Here is a 14400-nt window from a genome sequence, read left to right on the forward strand (position 1 = left end):
GCGCTCCCGTCACCTTCATGCCCACAGGGAGAGAGTGCAAGGACCCGGCTGGTGCCCCGTGGCTGCCACGGCTCCGGGCACCAGCGTAGGCAGGAGTGAAGCCAGCGGGATGCGGGGGCTTGGGCTGAGGAGGGGATGGCAGCTCCCGCCCGAATTCTAACCCCTTGAACTGACCTGTTTGCTTTTTGGTACTAGGGAGAAACTTTCCTCTGGTGTTAACTGTGGATTTTCCTTTCAAACAGGTTGAAACGGTTCCACTGGCAGCAGTGAAGACGGGGTTGCAGAAAGGTGAGTGGCAGGTGAAAGTGAACTCAACTGAGCTTGGTGGCTCATCACCCTTGGGCAGCAGCTTTGTTCCATGTGAGCCACAGTGTTGGTGCCCTGTGGGGCTAAGCTGGACTTGCCTGGGGACGGGCTGTGTTTGGGGTTCTGGTCCTTGTACATTGCTGAGGCAAGGATGGTGTTTGTTCGTATGCTGTAAGCAGCTAAGTCCTTCTGGGCATTTCTTACAAGTCTCTGCTTAGCCAAAGTTAAAGATGGATGATGACGAGGAAATCTCCTAAGGACTTATCCTCCCTTAGAGACAATTAATTACCTTCCTGCACTGTGTTGCCATGTTAAGAAGTTTGTCAAAAACTCTGCCTAAGCTGGTTTTCAGTTAATGAGTTTCAGGGAGAATTCAACTAGTAACAAAACTGCAAACTGAAAATTAAGGCAGATAATATAATCCAGGCTCTCATCTTTCTTTCCTCTATTAATTTTAAGCAAAAAGTTGAGAACATATATTAAAGCTAATTTTAGCATGTTGTGTTAAGGTGCCAGTGAGATTTCAGACTCCTGTAAACCCTTAAAGAAGAGAAGTCGTGCATCCACGGACATGGAACTGACCAGCTCAGCCTACAGGGACACATCTGACTCTGATTCCAGAGGACTCAATGATTTACAGGTAAAGGTGTGTTGGTTCTCACAGGGACCTGATTAAGCTGTCAGTGTACAAGATGCTTTTCAGTTGATTATTGCTAAATATATGAACGCTTTTCTACACATTTTGAGTCTTTTATTGTCTGAAAACCTAAAGTCCAGTCTTTTTCCTTCTAATCCCCTCCATGGGTTTGTTACGCAAATACAATGTTTACTTACAAATTTTCCTGCTACTTTGTCTGGCAAAGCATTGGTTTAGATCATGGTTTGCTCTGTGGAAGATTTGAAATTTTTGGAGAATTGGGAAATGCTGCTGTATCTGGTGTAACTCCAAGAAGTGTCTGGAAAAGTAAGAGAGCTCCTTATGGTGTTTGGCTTGTGCAGGTGAAATATATCAAGAAGGCAGCACTTGTGTCATCCCAGTGAAGTTCAGCACCTTTCCAGGAGGACCTTTGTGTCTCTTGACCTACCAAATGGTCTTTTGATCAACAGTGACAGAAATACTTTTCCCAGTGTGGTTGTCCTTTGGAATTGTCTGGTTTGAGTGCCGTGGATTTTTCCTGTTTGTAGGGCAGTTTTGGGAAGCGTTCAGACAGCCCCTCAGCCACTGCCGACGCCGATGCCTCGGATGTGCAGTCGGTGGACTCCAGCCTGTCCAGGAGAGGAACTGGAACAAGTAAAAAAGACACTGTTTGTCAGGTAACTGGTGATACCTGAAGTGATGGATACTAAATATCTATCCCCTGTTTCTGTTAGTTCTCTTAATTTGACCTCTCAGATAAAATACCCAATCTTTTAGGAGTTTTTATGCTCTGGAAATGATTCATGTTAAATGATTCCTAAGCCCTCCTGCAGGCCAGAAAGCTCAGCAGCTGGAAGGTGGTGTCTAATCTATACCTGCCAGCATCAGTAGAAAAATAAATGCCATTTTCTGCTCCATTTGAATATTCCAGATGGTTGATCGGGATAGGGCAGAGTGAGAATTTTTCAGTATTTTGGAAAAAAAAAAATCCTGGAATCTTCTGGCCAGTTTCCTGGTTGATGGAAAGGACCTGAAGAGCAAGAGCAGCTTGTTCCCTGAGAAATGGAGGAGTGCAGGTGGATGCTGTAGTGCCTTTCCTGGCTCTGTCCTGGCTCACACTGGTACCCCAGAGCAGGGTGCGGGGAGTGCTGGGGTTGTCTTCGGCCCGGAGACTTGCCAGGTTCAGTTCTCTTGCCTTACCCTAATTCTGAAGCAATTCCAGGCAGTTCCTCTTGTTACCACCTGGCAGTCACTGGCATTTTGGGGTGCCCCGTTCCCTGCTGAGCCCTCTGCCTGTTGCAGATCTGCGAGAGCACTGGCGAGTCGCTGCTGGCCTGCGAGGGCGAGTGCTGCAGCGTGTTCCACCTGGAGTGTCTCGGCCTGAAGGCCATGCCTGAGGAAAAGTTCATCTGCACCGAGTGTAAGAATGGTGAGTGTGTTCCTGTGCCTGGAAAACTGGGAGGGATTTCCCCCTTTGCTCAGGAGCCACATTCTGGTCAGATGGTGCTTTCCAAGAGTTTGTGAGTAAGTTGGGGTTATTCCACTACTTTTTTAACCTCTGAGACTAAATTCTCCTTTTCCATTTAGCAAGTGCCTCATAAGAAAAAAAGTAATGAACTGCTTAGGGTTTTACTTGGAATAAGAGATTTTTATGTGAGCAACAGCTCCAATGTTATTGTGGATCACAGTAACCAGCGTGCCTGTTGGATGGGAAGGATCCTGTATTGCTCGCAGTCTGTTGGCTTCAGAATTTGTTTGGACAATATCTGTATCTCAGAGTTGGCTTTTACGATCGGGATTCCTTATTCCTTCTTTTACAAGGAGAGCACACGTGCTTTTCCTGCAAGCTCCCTGGCAAAGATGTGAAGCGCTGCTCCGTCAGCACCTGCGGGAAGTTCTACCACGAGGCCTGTGTGCGCAAGTTTGCCACGGCCCTGTTCGAGTCCCGGGGCTTCCGCTGCCCGCAGCACTGCTGCACTGCCTGCTCCATGGACAAGGACATGCATAAAGCCAGCAAAGGTGAGGGCAGCTGCTCTGAGCAGGGAGGAGGCTCAACGGCATCATCACAGTAACAATTCATCCAGTTCCACTCTCTGTAACACACTACGCAGCAAAGAACGAGGGTTTCCTCCTCAGTGAGGTCGTCAGCTGAAATATCTCATGGGTGGGAAGCAGTTGGCACCTTGACACTGTGCAGTGTACCTGGATCCACACACCTGGTCAGCTCTTGGTGCTGGGTTTAGTGGAAGCCAAGGGTTCATAGTATGAGGCCAGGTTTTAAAGATAGTTTGTAATGGCCTTGTGAACAATTATTTTTCAAGGAAAAAGAAATGAAGTTCTCTTCTAGAAATGAACCAAAATGTTTAAACCAAACAAATAGACTGCAGAATGGAAATTTTTCTTAACAATTTTAAAGTGAAAGTTAAGGGGTAATATTTGTGAAACTTTCCTTAGAAAAAAGATGTAGGTGTTTCTTTTCTTAACCCAGTACTGCCATTGGGATAGACCCAGCCTTGCCTTTGCCTCTGGGGAAGTCTGCCCTATCCTGACCCGAGCATTGGTTGTCCTCGATGATCTTGGAGGTCTTTTCCAACCCAAATGATGCTGTGCCCCTGGGTGACGTGTGCCTTTCGCTGTGTTCTGTTGAGCAGGTCGCATGGCGAGATGTCTGCGCTGCCCCGTTGCCTATCACTCGGGAGACGGCTGCATCGCTGCAGGAAGCTTGTTTGTGTCATCCCACATCCTCATCTGTAGTAACCATTCCAAAAGGACTCACTCCTCATCTGCTGTAAATGTAGGCTTTTGTTTCGTTTGTGCAAGAGGTGAGACACTTGGTTTTTCCCTGTTTTGTAGTTCTGTTGTCACTTGTGCAGTTTAGTGATAAAAATAGTGTTTCATGAGGACCTCCTCCCTTAGGGCTTGCTGGGATTAAATGCTGCCTGGGATTTTTTATCTAATTTAATTTAATTTTATTTTATTTTATTTTGGTCAGCAGTCCTCATGAGATTCTACTTGCTGTGTTGGTCCATAACATTTAATAGCCAGAAGCAGCAATAGGCACTCAGGCTGGCTTGTTCTGCCAGTAGGGAAAACAGATCCCAATCCCCCAATTCCAGCCTTTGTGTGCTGAGAATGGCTGCTGTGTTATTAATCACTGTATTAAGCAGACTTATATGGGGATTCTTCCACTACTACAAACTTAAAACTGTTTAAGTTTTAAGGCTAAAAGGTGGGATTTATTCATGAACTAGAAAAACTCAGTTTATAATTGCCATCACATTTGAGAACTTTGAAAGAAAACCTTTAGCAGTACTGTATGAGCAGGTTTCATGCTGGGCTTTTCCATACGTCAAAGTTCTCTTTTTTTTCTTTTTCTTTTAAACTTTTTTTTTCCCCACTTGTTACTTTTATGGCTCGTCAGTCACCAGGGTTCTGCCAGAGAGCAGCTTAAAAAAATGTCGGTGCAGCAGCTGCTTTGGTCTCAAGATTCAAAAGTACCATTATTCTTAGGCATTGGAATAACATTAATATGTAGCTTCTACAGAATCCCAGCAGTTTATACTGGATGTGTTCTCTTCAGCAGTTCTGTGAGTCACTAATAGGGAAATGAAAGTGAACTGGATCCTGAAGTTTTGTTTTCACTTGGTGTTCATTCAGGTGGAAGTTTAGTTTGCCTTGACTTGGCAAGAGCAGAGTAATAATTACAGATCTCAGAATGGCAAGAAATGCAGAAGGAAATTTTCATGCTTTTTTTTTCCATTTTACATTTCTTTAGTAATTCTCTTTATACCTGAATCTGGCTCCATCAGAGATGAAACTGCACAAGTCTGTATTTTCTCCTGGCAATCTAAATAACCTCTTGAGCCCTGGCAGATGGAATTCCCTGTCCTGCGTATTCCCCAGATCTTAATTAGGAGAACTTGAACAGTTACAAACCACTGCCACTGCTTGAATTCTTCGTGTCTTGGAGCAACTCTGGACTTGTTCATCTAGAACATTCTTGTGGGCCTTGTTTCTGCCAGGCCTGGCTGGAATTGGGAGCCAGAGTGCTGAGGACAGTACCTGGGGCTGGAGCACTGAGCACCTGCTCAGAAAGAAATGGGGAACTGAATGCTTTAGAAATCCTCGGGCACTTCTATGAGAATGGTTATTTAATTAGTGTTAGTCGCTATCAGAAGCAGAGACTTCATACTTAGATGCAGTTACTGAAGTGAGAAATGTAGATGAGAGATAATCTACAAAATATACAAACTTGCTTACAGTGAGGTACTTGAAATGTGAGATATTTAAAGGCTTCTTGTTCACCACCCTGCAGTACCCTCCAGTCAACCTGTTACAGTTCACCTGATTCCATGTGTAGGTTCCCTTGTTCTAGGAATCCTCCCAGGGATGTGTGTCCAGATGGGCTGATCTCAGTCTTCTTACAGCAGTGTTTTAGCACCATCCAAGAGCTTCTCTACAGCCCTCAGCTGTGTCCCTCAGGGAGAGAACTGGGGGCTCTCTTGGTAGCTCATCTTTCCTGTTTCTTTGGGGCTTAGTTGCTCTGCTCTTCCCATGAGTTACTGGCCAAGCGCTTCTGCTCCGCAGCTCTGGGCTCTCACCTGGGCTGCCTGGCTCTCTGGAGTAATGAGGAAAAGCTCTTCTTGGTGCAGGACAGAGAATTGCCAAGGCCTGGTTTGGAATGGAGTTATGTAGGGAACAGAGTTCTGGACTGTTCTGGAGCAGCCCTGGGAGGGCTGGGTGGGGGAGCTTTGCCACCATGGCCTAGGGCAGAACCTGCATCTGTGCTTCCCCCTTGGTGCCTTGCAGAACACTGACCCCTCCTTGCTTTCCAGCACAACTATAGAGGCAAAACACTTCTGTAGGCAAGATCTCAGGGGTAGATTTGCAGTGAGTGGGACGGTGAGTTCTCATTCCCAGCGTCCGTTCTGTCTGTAGCCCCGGCTCAGAGCACGACCCTGCTGCAGTGACCATCACCCCGGGTCTGCAGAGGAGATTCCTTTTGCCCTGTGGGAAGGAGAGGGGATCCCACTGATTCAAACTTTTTTGCTTTTCTTGTGCTTGTCTACAAATGAAGGGTAAAAAGCCAATTGAAATTCCACTTAGAAGCAGCTTATTTCATTGCAAGATGTTCTAGATAAGTTTGAGTCTCTCCAGCACAACCTCTTTGTTAGTGCAGAAACTTTGTCAGACTTTCCTTTTTCTTCATTTTATCCTTTTTTCATTCCCACATAACGCATTAGAAGTGTTCATTGGGTTTATTTGATTTTTCCTTCACGGAATCATGGGTAGTTTCATTGCAACTCATCTCTTTCTGTTTGTTTCGTATAGGGCTGGTAGTGCAGGACCATTCAGACCCCCTGTTCAGTTCCTATGCCTATAAGTCCCACTACCTACTGAATGAGTCAAATCGTGCTGAGTTGATGAAATTACCTATGATTCCTCCTCCTTCGTCAGCTTCCAAAAAGAAATGTGAGAAAGGTAACCAAAATAGTTTCTTTCTCTTTAATTTACTTTCGCTTTTTCTATTTTTTCTCTCTAAATCAACGGAGAAATGTCTGCTTGTCCCCACACTGACTGCTTTCAGTGACCTTCACTCATGGTTATTGTGAGCCTGTGTTCGTGTTGTTGGCAATTTTTTTTTTTTTTTTTTATATAAAAGGGCTTAAAATAATTGCTGTCACTAAATTCTCCTTGGAAGAGATTTGGTCACTCTCTACCTGGCCTGGGCTGTTCCAGGTTCGGGGAGCTGTTTGCACAGCAATGTGAAGAGGAAGCAGATGGATCTCAATATTGTTGCAGTTCAGTATTTACCTGGATGATGTAAAACCACTTCTTAAACTGATTGGAAGCAGAGGGGGATGTGCTGCTTTGGATCTTGTGCGGATCCTGAGAGAAGAGAGGGCATTTGGGGCTGGACGAGGGTGGGTGCCGTGTCCTTCTGGAGGGTGCCAGAGGGGGAAAGCAGTGAGGTTTGGCCTCTGTGTGTCCCCACTAGTCCCTGGGCCTTGTGTCCCACCTCCACCACTGAGACAGCAGTGCCCCATCCCCATCCCCTCCCGTCGGGATGGGTCCTTGCCACAGCTGGGCTCCGACCCCGCAGGGACCCCGCAGCTCCGGACAGGGGTCACTTCCTGCTGCCGAGGGGGGCTGAGCCTCCCCAGATCCCTCCTGGGGCGATTCCTGCTGTCTGTGTGCAATGCTCAGATGTAATATTTCATTCCCCACAGAAATTTGGTTCCCCAGGAGCGTTCAGAGCCGGTGCCCCATTGCCCAGCCCAAGTTAGGTCGCTTTGAGCGTTGTGACATCGATGGCTTGCAGTAGTCCTGTAATTCCTGAAAACAAGAATTATTTTGAGCCCTGTGCTTAGCTTGAGCCATATCTGCCTAATGCATCCTGAGAGCAATGTTGGGTTTTTTCTTGCTTAGCATTGACAGTTTTGTGTTTGATTTTGTTTGATTTTTGCATCTCTTGGCATTTTCTCATCTTGGATAACGTTTCAGTAATTTGTCTGTATTTCCTCTGAAATTACATTTGCAAAAAATACTTTAAAATTTCATTATGGGTTTGGGGAGCTCTGGAGGATCCATATGACTGTATTTTACTGGTTTTAGCAGAGGAAATACAGTGTTGGTCATGCAACTGGATTGTTTAAGGAATGCTCATTGTAACATGCAACAATCAATGCAATGATATTCTGGGAAGTCTATAGGTGGACAAGATTTTCTGATAAAGGTTTGAAAGTGATTATTCACACTTCTTTTGATACTGTGATTGAAAATTGGTTTGAATACTCTCAAGTCTCTCCCAGATTTTCCATCTGGGACACAAAATCTTGTTAATTTTTAAATATATATACACATATAAGAACATATATATCTATTTTATATACCTACATGTGTAAAATATTACAGTATGTGTAATGTATCAAGTCATCTTATATGAGCTGCTTTGCTGAGGGTGGCTTAGAGCTGTGCTGTGGCTCTCCACGTGTAATAGATTGTCCAAAATGTGAGCCAACCAAAACAACTTCTGCCCAAATAAGTGTAAACTTCAGAAATTCATGTGAAGCCCAGTGCTGAGGTTCCCTCTGTGCACCAGGAATTGTCGGGATAGGGACAACTCATGTGTGTCTCATTCTGCTTTACGTACTGGGCTTATCCTGGTAAACTTTTTGTGGAATAAACACACTACAATTCTTTTTCCTGTCCTTGCAGCAGAAAAGTATTGATCAACCTATAGGCTGTGGGGTTGGTGCTCGCTAATGATTGCTGGGGATTCAGTCAGAGCAATGTTGATTGAAAAAGGATTCTTTAAAAATGCGGAGTTTTGTGGTTGCTTTGGCCATCACCAAAGAACTAAAAGCTGGCAGCACTGTTCCCAGCTGCAGTGCTTCCCTCGGGAATGGTGCTGCTCCTGCCAACTCACCTCGTGTTTAAGTCCTCAGCTGCTTTTTTGTCTGATGCAGTTAAGAGTCCCAACTTAGATTAAGCACTGCACAGTCCTTTTTAACCAACATTGTTAAGTTTGACTTGATCCCTTTCTTTTGCCATTTTTCTGTGGGGCAGTGGGAATCTCGAGTGGATGATTTTAAATGAATGTTGATTGCTGTGCATGGGGGGAGCAAATCCTGGCTTCTACAAACCAAGGCGGGCTTCTTTGTTTCAAGGTGGCAAACTGTTGTGCTGTGAGTCCTGCCCAGCTTCCTTCCACCCCGAGTGTCTCAGCATAGAAATGCCTGAGGGATGCTGGAATTGCAATGACTGTAAAGCTGGCAAGAAGCTGCGGTACAAGCAGATCGTTTGGGTCAAGCTTGGGAATTACAGGCAAGTTCACCTTTTGGGGGTTTTAATGCTTTGGATGTTTTAATGTACTCTGGAATTGCAGGAAGATAAAGCAGCTCAGTCATCATGAACAAGAGTTAGAAATACAATAATTCCTCTGCTTGGTGTCAGGCACGGATGTCACCCTTGAAATGCAGCGCTCCTGCTTTTCCCAGGCAGTGCTGGGCTCTGGATTGCACACACCTTTGCTCTGCACAGGGTGATCACGATGTGGGAAAGGAGGGGCTGGCTCAGAGCCCAGCTGTCCTTGCTGGTGTTTGCTTTAGTCAGCTGCAGCAATAAAGGTGTTCACAGGTGATCCTAGAAACCCACTCTCAGGCCACGGATATTCTTAGAAGGCTTTTCCAAAATTTGGAGTGAGAGCTTTGCTCGTGTTTTACATGGAGCTTCCCAGGTATTGCCAGCGGGAGCCTTGGCTACGTGAGAAAGGAATTCATTTCCTTAAGAAAGGAAAACTGGCTTTTATTTCTCAATCCCATTAGGGAAACTGGGAAGCTCTGGTTTAGGGAACTTATATTCTTCTTTTTTCTCCTACTCTGCAGGTGGTGGCCAGCAGAGATCTGCAATCCCAGGTCTGTGCCTCTCAACATACAGGGCCTCAAACATGATATCGGGGACTTCCCAGTATTTTTCTTTGGTTCACATGACTACTATTGGGTACACCAGGGCAGAGTTTTCCCTTATGTTGAAGGAGATAAAAGCTTTGCTGAGGGGCAAACTAGTATTAACAAGACCTTCAAGAAAGGTAAAATCAAACAAAGTTTATAGTGGTTTATGACAAAAATTCCACGTGTTTGTGTCTCCATCACCACTTAACCTGCATGGGAATATTATGTGACTAGTGTTCTGTGTTCACGTGAACTCCAAGCATTGTGTTGATCCCTTGACTGGAGATAAAAATGTGTTTAAGTGCCTACTCATTGTGTGTTGTTGTGGGCCAGTTCAGTGCTTCCACAAACGGGGGAAATGTTAAGATTGGGCTCTGCTGCATGGGATCATTGTTCAGTATCTTGGTACCTGCTGAAAGTACCTGATGATAAATTCATGATAAATTGCATAACTGATTTTTAGCTTGTCTGTTTGATAATAGAGTTCTGTTCCTAGCCTTAAGAAAAATAAATTTAAATAGATACATGTACATGTACATGTTTGATTAGCAGCAGCTGGGGCTGATTGCTTTCTGTTCTGAATTCTTTGCACAGCACTTGAAGAAGCAGCAAAGCGTTTCCAGGAGCTGAAAGCACAAAGAGAAAGCAAAGAGGCATTGGAAATTGAAAGGAATTCAAGGAAACCTCCACCCTATAAACACATTAAAGTGAGTTGGCCTCTTTCTTTTTTATTTTCATTCTATGTATGAGGAAGTTGCCCTGTGCGTGAGTAAGGATGCCTAGAGAAGGTGTGACTGCCCAGTCCCTGGCAGTGTTCAAGGATGGGTTGGATGGGGATTGGAGCTACCTGGTCTAGTGGAAGGTGTCCCTGCCCATGGAAGGGGTTGGGACTGGATGGTCTTCAAGGTCCCTTCCAACCCAAGCTGTTTTGTGATTGTAAGTTATGTACTTACACCAAGGTTTTCAACAATGGAAGCTTAAAGAAATTCATGCAAATCATTTTGCTGTTCTTCTCACGAATCTCGTGTTCTATTGTATAGTACGGTAAAACACAGGATAAAATAATATTTTTTGGTTTTGCCTTTTCATGTCAGTTGTTGACTCTGTGTTCCCGGTGCATTGTCTTCATCCTTTGTTCACCCCTTTGTTCCCCAGTCCAACAAGGTTATCGGGAAGGTTCAGATCCAGGTGGCCGACCTGTCCGAGATTCCCCGGTGTAACTGCAAGCCGTCGGACGAGAACCCGTGCGGGCTGGAGTCGGAGTGCCTCAACAGGATGCTGCAGTACGAGTGCCACCCCCAGGTGTGCCCAGCCGGGGAGCGCTGCCAGAACCAATGCTTCACCAAGAGGCTCTACCCCGACGCCGAGATCATCAAAACGGAGCGCCGCGGGTGGGGCCTCAGGACCAAAAGGAGCATTAAAAAGGTAGAGGGAGCCAGGACAAGGCTGTGACAGCCGTCAGGGTGGGTCTAGGTGAAAACATTGCACTCTGTACCTCCAGTGAATGAACTGTGTTTTAACCCCTCAGCAGCTGCCTGGCTGCTCAGAGCAATGCCCAATGAATGCATTGGTGACTCCTGTATTGAGGTGTCGGTCACGTCCCAGCTCTTCTGGTTTTCCTTAGAAAACACTATTGGCCTAGAGGACTGCTTTTAAACATGGGGTTTAGCCATTAATTTTATTAAATTTAAAATTGTCACCTTGTCCTCTTTGAAAGAAAGCAGGAAAATTGAAAGGGTTTTACAGACTTGACAGCTGTCTTGTGTATTGAATGCAGGAACAGGGCTGCCTTTTATTCTGTGTGGGTTTATTGCTTGGACAGCAAGTATGTGGTGCATGTATTCACATTGTGCCTACTAGACCAGTAAAGTGTAACACTTTTTGTGATGATTAGAGCCTTTTTTATAAGAAATGCTTTTTTCTGTGCTGCTTCCCTTTATCATCATGATTAGCATGCATAGATTCCTTACACTTGTTCTCCTTTCCTTTGCAGGGTGAATTTGTGAATGAATATGTTGGGGAGCTGATTGACGAGGAGGAGTGCCGGCTGCGGATCAAACGTGCTCACGAGAACAGTGTCACCAATTTTTATATGCTAACTGTAACCAAGGTGAATATTATGTCCTGTTTGATAGCAAATGTCACTGATCACCAGGAAACCTCTTTGCTTTGTAAGTACTAAACACATCTTTGTCTTTTTCCTTGAAGGACCGAATAATAGATGCTGGCCCAAAGGGGAACTACTCTCGTTTTATGAACCATAGTTGTAATCCAAACTGTGAAACACAGAAGTGGACAGTGAATGGTGACATTAGAGTTGGACTGTTTGCTCTTTGTGACATTCCTGCAGGTAAAAGGATGGCACTATTTGGCATGTTTGCTTTTGTCTTGCAATGGCCAAGATCCTCACTTGGAATCACGTTTTTTTGTCTTTGAAGTTATTAATACCAGTGAAGTGTTTAGGAACTTTGTCATTCACTGGAGTGGAGATGATACTTAAGGTTCCAGTTTTAGCAGGGGTCTTATGGTAACAAATGCTGGTGAAGTGTCATTGTCACAGGCCTGTCTTCCCTCAGTGTCCATCTGGGTGAATTGTTTTTATTTAAATTTTAGGAATGGAGTTAACGTTCAATTACAATCTGGATTGCCTGGGCAATGGCAGGACTGAGTGTCACTGCGGAGCAGAAAACTGCAGCGGCTTCCTGGGCGTGCGTCCGAAGGTACATGGATGAAACTGAAGCTTCTCCTCCCAAATCCAGAAATTTTGTAGGGCAAAGAGGGGTTTGATTTATTTCCCTCTTTATCCTATCTGATACCTTTTACCCTTGAAAGTCTCTAAAAGATTTGATAAGTGTGCCCTGCCATGCTGTTGTATCTGGTGGGAAACACCTGAATGAGCATTTCTGGCTTTTAGAGCTTAAAAACTATTTAAAATGGATCTCATTTAAGAAAAGTTCATGCAAATAATAACCCAAAATTGATTTTAGTGCCAGGGGTTTATAAGTGACTCTGTGTTGTGATTTTCTCCTACTTAGACAGCATTTGCAACAGCAAATGAAGAGAAGGTGAAAAATGCAAAATTAAAGCAGAAGAAACGGAAAATAAAAACGGAACAGAAGCAGATGCATGAAGATAACTGTTTCCAGTGTGGAGATGGGGGAGAGCTGGTCATGTGTGATAAGAAGGACTGTCCCAAAGCATACCACCTCCTATGCCTTAACCTGACTCAACCACCTTTTGGTAAGAGCAGTCACATGGCTCCTCCTGCTCAACTTTTCCTTCCTGCTGTAAGATAGCATTGGAGCTGAAATGCAGCATGCATGTACATAGAATACAGTGTTCATTTACATTAAATGCATTAAATGCAATGTTCATTTGCACTAAGTGCACCAAATTTGCTTTTGCAATACCACTCACTTTTAGCAGTATATCATGTGGCTGTTGCTAAACAGAACCAGTGGGCAGAGGCTTTGTCATACTTTTTAATGTTGTTCTTGTTCCTCTCCTTGAATCAAACTTCCTCTTATTTTGATTGAAACATGAGCATCATCTTGGTATCCTAGCATAAGTCAGATGACAGTTCAAACTGGCAAAGCCAGCAGAATGTGTAGGGCTGACCTGAAGCTTCCTTTGGAGGTACCCTCTGAGGAGCACAGTGTCCAGGGCAACGTGAGATGCTCACAAATCAGGAAAAGGTGGGGAAAAAACTCAGTCTTGCTAGGACATTCAGTGCCTTGATGCCCGAAGGGGTAGATCTGACCATTTTAGGCTCTGATTTTGCATGCAGTAATGTTCTGGGCCAAGAGAGGCCTAAAAAAATGCAGAATAGAACTGTGTTCAGTCAGATTCTTGTACATGAGAAGCAGAAGTAAGGGCTGATTTTTCTGAACTTTCTTTGCATTCATCTGAGCAATTCCAACACAGAGTGAGGGTTAAAGGCTGGTGCTGTCTCCGAAGTGCACTAATTCCAGCTTCCTTTCTCTCTCTCCTCCCATCCTCAGGAAAGTGGGAATGTCCATGGCATCAGTGCGACATCTGTAGCAATCCTGCCGTTTCCTTCTGTGAGTTTTGCCCCCATTCCTTCTGTAAGGATCACGAGAAGGGAGCCCTGGTGCCGTCGGCGCTGGACAGCCGCCTCTGCTGCTCCGCACACGACCCCAAATCTCCCGTGGCACCCGAGTACTGGAGCAAGATCAAGTGCAAATTGGAAGCACAGAATGCTGTGGAAGAGGCAAAGGAGTGAATTTGGTTAAAAACAAACGCGGGAGGGGAGAAGAGGGGCAGCAGGCGATGAACTCAGAGAGATTGTGATGCCACACTCGGCTTTGTCCTCGGAGCTGTCGCGTGTGAGCTGGAACGGGACCATTGACCCGAGTGAGAAGGACCAGGCAGTGGTGTTTGGTTTTTATTGTTTGGTCTTTCTTTTACCCTTGAATGTGCTACAGCAGCTCTTACTGTTGGAAACCAGGAACATCTTGGCCTTTGAAGAAAACCGTAAACCTTTTGACAGTGAAAAGAATATTCTGTTTAAAATAATGTTCTTTGAGTGTAGAAAGCAAAGCATAGCCACATATTTATTTATTTAATTTTGAAAGGGTGTTGAAGATCTGGCTTTGATCAGTCAACGTGTCTTTAAAAACAAAACAGCGAAGCCAACGTAACTTTTGTGTCTAGTTTATGGAAAGAGCAAAGCTTCTCTCCTCTGTAACACTGAGATGCCAAACAGACAGGTGTGGGTGTCAGACCAGGTGACTCTGAAATGCCTCTGTTCCAGTACTTATTGTTAAAGGCATTGGAGAAGGTAGGTTGTCTCTCATGTTTACTTACAAATATTTTTGTGAAGCTTTTCCTGTGAGAAATCAGGTGTGTGACTTCTGGGGAGTGCTCGTAGCACAGGGTCTGGTAGTGGGGAAGAAATGGTGGTTCCTTGCTCCAGAGTTGTCTTGGGTGTTTGCACACAGGTGGAAATTCAGAGTTTAATTGCACAGTGGTCATTTCTTTATC

General features: G+C 44.9%; 1 protein-coding gene across 4 annotated transcripts in view; it reads left to right on the top strand.

Moving 5' to 3' along the window:
• Positions 1–14394, top strand: part of NSD3 (nuclear receptor binding SET domain protein 3) — a 32301-nt gene extending 17907 nt beyond the window's left edge. The window contains exons 9-24 of one of the 4 annotated variants that reach the window (XM_082298166.1): positions 243–288; positions 816–946; positions 1492–1620; positions 2246–2372; positions 2765–2962; positions 3595–3765; positions 6275–6424; positions 8614–8770; positions 9331–9533; positions 9991–10103; positions 10552–10821; positions 11390–11506; positions 11605–11746; positions 12010–12116; positions 12432–12636; positions 13398–14394. In XM_082298166.1, the coding sequence (XP_082154292.1) occupies positions 243–288; positions 816–946; positions 1492–1620; positions 2246–2372; positions 2765–2962; positions 3595–3765; positions 6275–6424; positions 8614–8770; positions 9331–9533; positions 9991–10103; positions 10552–10821; positions 11390–11506; positions 11605–11746; positions 12010–12116; positions 12432–12636; positions 13398–13639 (2508 nt within the window). In that variant the 3' untranslated portion in view covers positions 13640–14394. Of the gene's footprint in view, positions 1–242; positions 289–815; positions 947–1491; positions 1621–2245; positions 2373–2764; positions 2963–3594; positions 3766–6274; positions 6425–8613; positions 8771–9330; positions 9534–9990; positions 10104–10551; positions 10822–11389; positions 11507–11604; positions 11747–12009; positions 12117–12431; positions 12637–13397 lie in introns of those variants that run through there. The other 3 variants (XM_082298167.1, XM_082298168.1, XM_082298169.1) reach the window with 3 other exon arrangements.
• The last annotated feature ends 6 nt before the right edge of the window (positions 14395–14400 follow it).

The sequence above is a fragment of the Coloeus monedula genome (genome assembly GCF_965178545.1).
Source record: "Coloeus monedula genome assembly, chromosome: 28".
Taxonomy (NCBI): domain Eukaryota; kingdom Metazoa; phylum Chordata; class Aves; order Passeriformes; family Corvidae; genus Coloeus; species Coloeus monedula.